The sequence below is a fragment of the Syzygium oleosum genome, unplaced genomic scaffold (assembly GCF_021117445.2).
Source record: "Syzygium oleosum isolate NSW1041296 unplaced genomic scaffold, Sole_v2.1 Sole_v2.59, whole genome shotgun sequence".
NCBI classification, from domain to species: Eukaryota; Viridiplantae; Streptophyta; class Magnoliopsida; order Myrtales; family Myrtaceae; genus Syzygium; species Syzygium oleosum.
In genome coordinates, this window is record NW_026607543.1 from 207,981 (window position 1) to 220,038 (window position 12,058).

Sequence of the window (12,058 nt, forward strand, 5' to 3'; positions counted from 1 at the left end):
CTGGTCTCCAAAATCGGCCAGAGGCGGAGGGCGGGCGAGGCCGAGTCGCCCCTGGCGAGGCTCGTCCTCACCACTGGTATACGGGGCTGACCTCGCCTGCCCCCGCCTCTAGTCGGTCGTTGGAACCAGCGATCGACTGGAGGTTGAAGATGAAGAGAGGAAAAAAAAAGGAAAAGAAAAGAAAAAAAAAGAAACACTAAATAAAAAAAATTAGAAAAATATTGAAAAATTGCCACGTCGGCATTGGCCAGACGACCGGCATCCACGTTAGCACTGGTGGGCCAAAATTGGCCGGATAGACTGAATTGACACAAATACAAAAGATTTAAGACTAAATTGGCATAATTGCAATAGGTTTAAGACTGTTTTGGTAATTTTCCCTTAACATTCGAACACAAACATTATAGAAGAAGGCCAAAAACATATCCTAAATGTTGAAGCAATCTAAAAATGGACTCACGGGACATAGAAAATTCCAAATAATGGCTTTAAATGGCCATATTAGTCTCAAATAAGGGTCTGAAGTGGCCATAACAGTTTCAAATAAGGGTCTGACCTCGTCTTGCCGACCAGCTAAATATTCCGACCAGTCAAGAGTATTTTTGCCTGTGGTTTTCAAGGGTAGCCGTCCCTCACCGGTCGCAAACAAGGCAACCCTCCCCCAAATCTAGCGAGGGCCAACCTCGCCTATGGGCGCTGCCGAGGGTGGCCCTTGCTAGATCGGGCGAGGGCAACCCTTGCTCAGTCCTGTTTGAGCATTGTCGATGGCCAGCCATCGCTTGAGACCGGCCACTGGCGAAGAAGAAAGAAAAAACCAGAGAAAGGAAAAAACAAAGACAAAAAAAGGTAAATGACGAAAATGCCCTTAATAACACAAAGGTAAAGTCAAGCCCTTTTTTGGAACTGACATAACCACTTCATGCTATTATTTGAAACAAAACTCACTACAAACCCTTATTTGAGAAAATGATGACAGCCTTTATTTGAAATTTTCCCGAGGACATGGACCCAGAATATTAAAAAAAAAATAACACAAATTTGATGCAAGAAAATGTGCACACCTTGTCCGACTTGGATCCCGAGTGTGATATTTCATGAAGAATCTGTTGGTGTTTGTTTGTAAAACAAACAAATAAGGCTTTTTCCTTGTCCCACATAGGAAAGAAATGAAATTTTTGGTCTATTTATAAGTTAAAGTATTATCCTTTATTGTAAATGGAGAAAAATGGGTGAGTGGGCTAGATCTCACAATACCCGCGTGCGGGTGTGCGATTTTAATGGGCATACTATGCGCACTTAGCATTTTGCTCGCATGCGCCACGGACCAAGGTTTTTCAAATTTGATAGCCCAGCTAATCTTCCCAGAGAAGCACAACCGTGATCATGAACGCTGGAAATCTTCTAATGATTCCCAAGCACCCACAACCTGAATTTCAACTACCTTTGGGCAATCTGAAACTGTGAAATGTCTCATCTTCCTAAAACGCTTGATGATTCAAGGGACATTACTCCCCCATGAATCGCCGACTGACCTGAGACTCCGAATTGTCGTGCCCCTCGACAGCTCCCGCATCATCGCACCCTGAATGTCCCGGTAAATGTTCGATCCTCTCGAAAGATTTGCCTTTCTCAACGCGCGAGCTCGCCAACCATTCCAGCACACCAGAAATGGACAGTCTCTGTAAGCGGTACACCTTGCTATTTTTTTTTCCCGTCGAAATACGAATTAATTGAATGAAAAGTGCTCAAGAATAAGTGCTCACTGAGGGAGCATCCAGACGAAGTAACTTCCAGAGGGGTAGAGGGGACAAGCTAACCAATTACATGTTTCGATCTTGAGATACTCAGGTTCTTATCGAAACATGTGAGGATTAACCGATGTCGAGGGCCTTGGCTACCCAGTCCTGCAATGGGCTAGCTTCAAGTGTGCAAATTAGCCCATGGACCACCGGGCCTCATATACTAGAGATTGTACGTCCCACGGAGATTCGAGAGAGTTGGAAATGGCTTCTACAAACTCTGAACAGTCTGACACCACTTCAAGTACTTCGCTTCTTCCGGTCGTGACGAAAGAGAGAGCTTCGATGAGGGCTGACGTTTCGACATGGAAGGCGGAAGCTGATATTACAGATTTGGCAAAACATCAAGAATCGTCCTTGACGAGTTGAAGTGCATATTAATGGGGAAGCTCACAGTGCGAAATTACACGTGAAGTTGTTATCATTAATGTAAATTCTCTTATCAATTGAATACAAAGTCATCGTAATTTAAATTATTTAAACTACATTAGAGGGACGGCTTAGGCTGATTATTTTGGACGCAATTTATGGCACATAGCTAAGCATGATCTTGCTAAATTTTATCTTGTCCATGCTCTTGATGGGCCAATCCACTTATAAATACAGGAAAAATGTCATTATAAGAGTGGTTAATTTATATCAACTTGCAATTGTCTAGATATGTTTAATTAAATAAGTTGACACATTATTCGCCTATATTATATTTACATAGCCATCATATGTGACTAAACACAATGATTGCTTATGTGTGAAATTAGTACAAAATTGACTAATTTATGCACTTCGTTCCATCAGTCTTTCGAACTTTTAATTTGCGCATTCGACTCTTCAAATTCTTTTGATTTGATTAATCGTGTCCTTTGGTCATCAACCCATTTAGTCATAGTCATGTGGCTGTTGAGGGGAAAAGTATCAAAAAAGTCTTAAATCTTTTGCATTGATGTCAATTTAATCCTAAACCTTTTGAATTGGTGCCAATTTAGTCCTAAACTTTTTTTGTGCCAATTCAGTCCTAAACCTTTTGCATTTGTGCCAATTTGATCCTAAACCTTTTGTCTTTGTGCCAGAGGCCGGCGAGGTCTCCTCGCCCAGTCGCAAGCGAGGCTCGCCTTTGCCGTCGCTGGCAAGGACGAGCCTCACCAATGGCCGGCAAGGTCAACCTCGCCGGCCTCTAGTCGATCACCGGACTGGCGACCGGTTGGAGAAAGGAGGGAGGGGAGGGAAAAAAAATTCAAAAAATTATTAAAATATTATTAAAAGTTGTCCACATCAGCGCTGGTGATCAGCTGCCAGCCGATCGGCATCCCCGTCAGCAAAATCCGGTCAAAATTGGCTAGAAGGACTGAATTGGCACAAAGACAAAAGGTTTAGGACTGAATTGGCACAAATATAAAAAGTTTAGGATTTAATTGGCACCAATATAAAAATTTTACGACTGAATTGACATAAAAAAAGGTTTATGACTAAATTGACATAAATGCAAAAGATTTAGAACTGAATTAGCATAAAAAAAAATGTGTAGGACTAAATTGGCACAAATGCCAAAGGTTTAGGACTTTTTGACACTTTTCTTGGCTGTCAAGATATATATAGAGAGAGAGAAGGGGGAGGAGGAGGGAGTGGCCGCCGCAGATTTGCCGCCTCCAGCGACACCACCGGCAGCAGCCACAACCGCCAGCAAGTGTCGAGGTGACTTAGGAAGTGTCATGACTCGCCGCCCATCAAAGCCTCGTGATAATCCTCTGTGATAACATACCATTGGGTATCGAAGCCCAAAGCCAGCTAGGAAATTAATAAGAACCTGAAGATCAAAGCAATCAAGAAACCGCACGCTACGCTTATTTTGGTAATCCAGGGATACCCGTAACCACAGATATCACCGAGGAGTGGGGGAATTCCAATTGCCAACAAGTAAAAGTGTCAGAATTCATTGCGAAGACTGTGCAACAAGATGAAGCAGAATACACCACGCAACAATAGCTCTTTTGTTTGTATCTTTATACTCACTTGACCTTCTCTCGCACTCTCTCTTTCTCTCTCTCTCTTAGACACAAGATACCGGGGGGGCAATTCCTAACTCGATACAACTCATTCCCAGAGGAATTCCTGTACAGACATAAAAAAGAGCCGCCGTGACATGCAAAACGTCTTAGCACGCGCGTGCCTCCGGTACTGGCAACCGCCTCGGCAGACTCCCAATACCACCAGATACTTTTAACGAAGCGAAAAGGCAAGACAACTTTGCAATCATGGGTCTTGACCTCGTCACCTTGGGGATGATGGCCAGATCCTTACCATAATTATCTTCCAAGGTGCACTGGTACCCTTCCAGATCGGCCTTTGTTATAAAGACAGTGTCCCCCGAGCCTGACGGAGAACATACCGCCATCGTTCTTAGGCCCTTGCTGTATTCTTGAACTGCCTGTTTAGATTGTAAATTGAGGAAGAAGTGGCAAACTATAACTTAGAACTGTTAAGAGAAGGATACAATTGCCTAAAACCAACTGGAAAAGAAAGGATACAGTTAAAACTAGAGCTAAAGAAGTTGCAACAACATTGACCTGTACATCTAGAGCTAGAACAACCAAAATTCTCTGGTAGCTTCAATAATCTACCATTCGTCAAGTTATTAACATAGTACTAGACTCTGGTATCTAGTTTTCCATGTCACTAGATTAGATTCAGGTGTCTCAGTTCGACTAGTATGATAATACAGGAACAGAGATCATGGGCTAGCCTTCTAAGAACAAATTCCTTAACCAATAACTCTTTAGTTACCTTTGTGGCCCCAAAGGTCAAAATCCTTTCTCTCTCTCTCTCTCTCTCTCTCTCTCTCTCTCTCTCTCTCTCTCATGCACATTGACACAAGCAAACAGAAATTTAAAGATTAAAAAACACCCTAAAATTTCAATTGTGCAGCTTGAGTCAAGTTTGATTATGAAACTTATTGCTTAGTCAAGCTCAAGCGTCGAGTTTTTAAAAAATGCAACATCGATATTCTATAGTGTTAACTCAAATTGACTTGATCTCACCCATATTATCCCTTTCCAACCAAGGAAAGAAATAAGTATAATTAGACAATCCAAAAACGAAAACCAGCAAGCGTGTCCTCACCTTCCACTGCGCAGGGGCTAGGAGTACACGAGGCCTTCTAGACCTAACATATTCTAGAGCAGCAGCAGGAGTCATGTGTTTATACTTTACCTGCAAACGAAAGGAGCTCAATCTTCTATCTGATAAAAAAGAGGAACAAACTTCCATAGCTTCAGCTACATGACAGAAGTAAAAAGTAATGAGTCTATTCCTCTGTAGGAGATGAAACTCACCAAATAGCAGAGCACTATTGTCGTGCTCCTCCCACGACCAGCTTTACAATGAACATATGTTGTTTGGCCACATGATGAGTTTCCTGAATGAAGGCAACAAAACAATATCAAATGATTGAAGAAATCCCTATAGCAGAGATGACAACATACAGCCAGAATCAAAAGGAACACAAAAAAAACAAATAGCTGAGCTTCAAAGATGTCATACTGTAAATGAAGTCCACTGCACGGCCAATGTCAATGAAAGATGGAGCAAAGAGATAATCCCTGGTAGGTAGTACAAGGTGGTCAATCCCATGGGCCTGAACCAAACAAGCAAGTTAAGTAATGAGTAGGATATCATAAGCAACTCCTACATAGATCAGCTCACAAAAGAAAGATATCTCTAGAATCGCTGATAGGTTTTCATGGATGAAAATGTATCACAAACTATAACACGAAATGTACCCTTTTATAGTCTACCCTGTCAAGAACAAGAGTTTCGAGGAAATTAAGTGGTAGAGAAAACTCAGCACATAGCAAAAATAAGCACATGATATGATCTCAAGGATGTACGCACATGGTACAAAGATGACGGCACCAAAGTTTCATAAGGTTCATTTAAGGTGATGACACCACCAACACCAAGCTGCTTTAGTCTTGGAACATCCTTGGGGAATGGCACTGCACCCAGCAAAAGAAACTGCAGATCATCAAAAGAAAACAACTCTGTGAGAAGACCATAAAATCAATCTTAACAATCTTCTTTGGAAGGTCAGGACAAACAATTTAGTTCATAATCGATGAAAGGCACAACAGCTGTGAATTAAATCTCGGCAAACACCAACCATAGATGAGCTTAACCTTCCCTCTAGATTTGACCCTCGATTTTCAAAATTGTTAACATCAAGAGAAACTCGTTCCGCACCCAAGATTGTGTCAACGCTCCAGCTTCTTGGTGGGCCCCATTCATTTACTGCACGTGCACTTCTCAGCCATCCAAACTAACAAATAACACACAAAAACACAAAGAACACACCAACACAAAAGACCCGGTTCTCGACTATTCGAAATCCCAACTTCAATCCCGATTCACCACCTCCCAGCACTCCCTCAAAGACCAATCAGCCGCACCAACCAACCAACCAAACCTCATAACATGTATCAATACACAGTCAACGGGATACCCAGAAGGGAGACCGCATCAATTTCTCGAATTTCCACCAAATAACAGAAAACAATCAAAAAGAAGGTGAAAAAGAAAGAAAAGTCAACCTGATCGACTTCATCCCACCATCTGAACTCAGCTTGGATCTTGTTCCGAAACACATTATACAAGAGGGTGGGGTAAAACAAGATCCTGGCGCCCGCACCCACCAAGACCCTCTTCGTGTCGTAGCTGCTCACCACCATCTCCCCATCGACCCCGTCGCCCCTCTCCCGCCCCGCGTCCTCCAACTCTTCGATCTTCATCCTCTCCGGCCCCCAACGCCCCCCGACCCAAGATTCTCCCGGGCAAAACCCGAAGTGGGTACCGAGCCAAATCGCCCGCCGGGGCTCACCACGTGGGCTTCGGGGGAAGCCGAGGGAAGAAGGGCATTTGATGAATCGGAGGAAAAGGGGAAGGGGAAGGAAAGGGAAGGTGTGGGTGTGAAATGAATCGAGATCGGGGAGAGCTTTTGAGCTGGAGGGAGAGGTTCGCGAGTTCAGATTCGCCGATGCGCGGAACGAGGGAAGGGAATCGGACAACGCACCACGATGAGATTCGCCTCCTTCTGTAGATGCGGATTCAAGAACTCCTCTATCAATTCGAACGGAGAAATTCTCTCTCTCTTCTTTCTCTCCCCACTCTCTCTCTCTTCTTTCTCTCTCTTGTTTCTCTCCCACTCTCTCTCTCTTCTTTCTCTCTCTTGTTTCGCTCTCTGCTTTCTCTCTCTTGTTTCTCTCTCCTCTCTCTGCTTTCTCTCTCTTCTTTCTGCTTTTGGAAAGTTACGCAATGCAATTGAAGAGTCGAAAATGCATGGAGGATTGAGGTGGCGGTCTGAATCCGGGCTCCGTGTTGTGGTTTAATTACAGAATTGCCATACCCTTTTTTACTTATTTTTTGGGCCCTCTCTCGAGGGGGCTAATCTCGTAAAAGTCTCTCGACTTTAAATCTAATCTCAATTCTACCTAAAAAAAATTCCTCAAACTTTTCGCTCTATTTCCAAATCTGTCACAATATTGGGAAGGCGGCTGTTACTCCATACGAAGTTGAGGGTGCTAATGAAGACGCGGTGCGGATTCCCATGGTCAGCCTCTAGTTGGCTATAATGTTAATAACCAGAGGAAATCTGTGGCAAATTTTGGATGTGTAGGTAGATTTGAAACTAGAGTGAAAATTAGAAATATTTTAAGATGCTCGGTACATAATTATAATTTCTTTTAAGCTTTTTCCCCTTTCCTTTTTTTTTTGCCCTTCTTTTGGGCCAAAGCTTTATTTCTTCTTAGACAAGTTATGTAACATCCAAAATTCTGGCTATGAGGAATGGTTATAGAACTGGTGTGCCGATAGTGAGGGAAATTGGCCATGAACCAATCCAAGAAACGGTCATGGACCGATCAACCCGATCAGGATCGGAAGGGTAACCAAGGGATCAACCATGATCTGATCGGATTGGCCCTGGAATGATCGAGAGATTGGCAGTGCATCAATCCAATAACCACGTGAGCGACCCGAGCTATTTGACTATGAATCGGCTGCCCGACCATAAGGGTTGGTCGTGGGACAGTCACGTACCACCACAGATCAATGGACGATCATGGACTGATTCCGCGCGGTCTTATTCTGATCGCGAGTGATTCCGCACGGTCATGTACCAATCGCAGACAACCATGGATTGATCCGTGCGATCGTGTGTTGGTCACGGAACGATCGATCTCACGCAACTACATGATAATCGAGAGTCGGTCACGGACCAAGTATGCTTGGCCATGGACCGGTCATGAACTGGCCATGGGGCCACTTGGACGGGTCACGTACTGGTCGTGGATTGATCGCCGATTGGTCCGGCGACCTTGCCGAATAGGCCATGTGCCAAGCAGTGAGCTAGGCCTAGTGCCAGACCACAAGTCGACCATGTGCCTGGACTTGGACCCCGCCGTAAGGGCACGAGCCAGCACAGGCATCGGCCATGTGCTCGGCCAGCCCGTGGACCTTGCTGTAAGCCACGAGCCAGCACAAGCACTGGCCAAGCGCCTAGTCAGCCCGGTCCTGTACTAGCCATGTGCCTGGTCAGGCTGAGGACACTGCGGACAGGCTGCGAGCCAGGTTAAGCACAGGCCATGCACCCGGTTAGCTCGGTCCTGCTGCCGGTCAGCCCAGCCCTGCACCCGGCTAGCGCCGGCCACGATGCCCACGCCATGGGCCACTGACTTAGCCAACCAAAACAAGTTTGGCCATGACTCGCCACATCCGATGGTGACTTAGCTACGAACCTCGGTTTGGTAGGCACAATCAATCATGGATGAACATGAGAAACTCATACCCGACTAAGTTAGCGCTTCCATTGGCCTAATTCTCATGCTTGCCATATTCTTGAAAATATGGACAAAAGAGAAGGCTCTAGAACATTGGTCATTAATCCAAGGGGGTGAATCATCATCTTATGTGGCCTAAGGAAGATTTGGTCATGATGACTTAAGATTTGTCTTGAGGAAGAAGTTAGCGACTCATGACCAAGTGTGCCAATTAGAAATGCACACATTGGCTTCATGATTTCCCTAAGAGTTTAGGCATGCCATACCATCCCATTAGGCATGCCACCTCTTCTTGTTAGGCTTGCCACTCATCAAATAGGCTAGCCAACTCATTCTAATAGGCTTGCCACTTTAAGGAAATCAATTGGACCACTTGGACAAGCAATGATGAAGTTGAGGTTTATAAATAGATGAGCCCCCTCTTTCATTTCCATCCTTTGGCTCACTTTCTCATTTTCCCTTTGTTGTTGATAAAAGAGAGAATGTTTTTCTATTGAGATTAAAAGAAGTACTTATAGGCTTAGGGTTAAGCCTTGTATAATTACATAAATAACCCCAACTTGCTAAACTGTAGAATAATAAATAATAACCCAACACTCCCCCTCAAGTTGGGGCGTACATATCAAAAAGGCCTAACTTGTGGCAAATGTATGAAACTCGTCCACGTCGAAGAGGCTTTGTGAAAATGTTTGCTAGCTGCTCCTCAGAACTTATGTGCACCAACTGTATATCACCACAATTGACTTTTTCCCGAACAAAATGGCAATCCACTTCTATATGCTTCGTTCACTCATGAAACACCGGATTGCTGGCAATGTGAACAACATATTGATTATCACAATGAAGAGTAGATGATCCAGTCATAAGTAGTCCAATCTCAGCTAATAACATTCGAACCCATTGAAGTTCACTTGTAACATTAGCCACGATACTCAGCCTCTATACTAGATCGAGAAACAACGGATTGTTTCTTACTTTTCCATGACACAAGATTACCACTAAGAAAGACAAAGTATCTAGAAGTAGACCGGCGATCCATAGGACAACCGGCCCAATCTGCATTGGAATATGTTGTTACCTCCACAGACGTAGGGTTTGAACAACTAGCTATATGAAGATGACCCTGATTATGGAACACAAGTCCTTGACCCGGAGCTCCCTTCAAATAGCAAACAATTTGTAGGACGGCTTGCCAGTGAGTAGTACGGGGAGAGCTCATGAATTGACTCACCACACTAACAGCAAAGGAAATATCTGGACGAGTAATGGTGAGATAATTTAACTTGCCTACTAACCGGCGATACTTCTCTGAATCATGAAGAAGCTCTCCATGTTCATTATCAAGTTTTACCTAGGGTCCATAGATATGTCACTAGGCCTAGCGTCATGCAAGCCCACTTCCTTAAGAATGTTAAGAGTATACTTTCGTTGAGAGAGAGCGATAGTACCATTGGCATAGACAACCTCTATGCCAATAAAATATCTAAGACGACCCAGGTCTTTAGTGTTAAACTCCTTCTGTAAAAACTGCTTGAGCCGTTGTATACCTTCAACATCACTTCCGGTAACAATAATATCATCAACATAAACAACAAGGATAACACACCCCTTTGAAGAAGAAGAAGAAGACATACTAAACACAGAGTGATCCACACTGCACCGATATATGCCAAAAGTAATAACTGTATCACTAAAGCAGCCAAACCAAGCACGAGGAGATTGTTTGAGTCCATAGAGGGCTTTTTGCAACCGGTACACCTTCTCCCCCTGAGCAACAAACCCAGGTGGTTGCTCCATATAGACCTCCTCGTAAATATTACTATAAAGGAATGCATTTTTTACATCAAGCTGATGAAGAGTCCACTTAAACCGGGCCGCCAAAGAAATAACGATACGAACAGAAGGAATTTTGGCCACTGGAGAAAAAGTTTCATCATAATCGATACCATAAGTCTGAGTATAACCCTTCACAACAAGATGTGCCTTTAAGCATTCAAGTGAACCATCAGGTCGGTGTTTGACGACAAAGACCCACCAATTATTTATCAGGAGGCAAATGGACCAACTCCCAAGTCTTATTATGATGTAATGTAGCCATCTCCTCCTCCGTAGCACGAGCCCAACTTGGATGGGCCAAAGCCCCCTGTATAATATTGGGCACAAATACAGATGCAAGGGACGACACAAAGAGAGACATCTCAGGGATTAAATTATGATAAGACACAAAATGAGAAAGACGATACCTAGACCGAGTACGATGGGCAATAGGAGAATCAACAGGAGCTAGTGGAAGAGGATCAAAAGCCGGGGCCGAATGAGGTGGTGGGACGTTCGTTGATGGAGAGTTATGACCCCAAACAGATCGAGGACCACGTGTATAGACTTGAATAGAAGTTAGTGTAGGTAATCCTGAATCGAGCGAAGCATCAGTAGAAGGAACTGGCAGTGGCTCCGATTGACAAGTAGTGGGAGATACGGTCGGAGTCAGCGGCAATGACTGATAAGGTGCAGAAGGTGACAAAAGATCCATCGTCGATGGCGCCTGAGAAGAAACATTGCCAAAATATGCTTGATTCTTAAAAAACGTCACATCAGCAAAAATATACTTCTGACGACAAGTAGGACTGTAACTAACATAGCCTTTTTGAGTACGAGAGTAACCGACGAATACACATTTTTTTGCACGAGGTGATAATTTGTCTAATCCAGGAGATAAAGAATGGACGAAATAAATACACCTAAAAATACGAAGACGAACAGACTACAAAGGACGACCAGGATGAAGAAGAGCATAAGGGACAGCTCCTTTCAACATGGAGGTCGGAAGACGATTAATAAGATGACATGCTGTAAGAAGAGCATAGCTCCATAATGACTTAGGCATATGGGTGTGGAGAAATAGACAACGCGCAACATCTAACAAATAACTATTCTTTTGTTCAGCAATCCCATTTTGTTGCGGGGTATGAGCATAAGAACTCTGATGTAAAATTCCATGCAAGGCAAGAAATAGAATAAAGGTAGAAGAAGAAAAGTATTCACGAGCATTGTCTGTACGTAAGCATTTAACAGGATAGCTATATTGAGTACGAACTTAATTATAAAAATGGCGGAAAGATTGAAACACTTCAGTACGATCTTTTATTAAATATAACCAAGTTGTACGACTACAATCATCAATAAAGGTGACAAAATAGCCGAAACCAAATGAAGACTCTGGACTGGGACCCCAAACATCAGAGTGGACTAACTCAAATGGCTGAGACGCACGACTCAAAACACGAGAAGGAAAAGACACTCGATGGTGCTTACCTAACTGACATGTTTTACAATCAAACTGAATACTAGAACTAGACACAAAGGGAAAATGTTGGAGTACGTCTGCTGAGGGGTGACCGAGGTGACAATGTAATCGATAAGAGTCATCCACAGCTT

At 43.6% G+C, this 12,058-nt stretch overlaps 1 protein-coding gene across 1 annotated transcript; it reads right to left on the minus strand.

Moving 5' to 3' along the window:
- Positions 1-3,637: 3,637 nt before the first annotated feature.
- Positions 3,638-6,984, minus strand: LOC130134349 (phosphatidylglycerophosphate phosphatase PTPMT2-like). Its single transcript, XM_056307795.1, has 6 exons — positions 6,380-6,984; positions 5,685-5,807; positions 5,334-5,427; positions 5,126-5,208; positions 4,914-5,003; positions 3,638-4,221 (listed from the first exon to the last, which is right to left on the minus strand). The coding sequence occupies exons 1-6, from the start codon at positions 6,575-6,577 to the stop codon at positions 3,949-3,951; spliced, it is 861 nt and encodes a 286-aa protein (XP_056163770.1). The 5' UTR covers positions 6,578-6,984; the 3' UTR covers positions 3,638-3,948.
- Between the last annotated feature and the right edge of the window lie 5,074 nt (positions 6,985-12,058).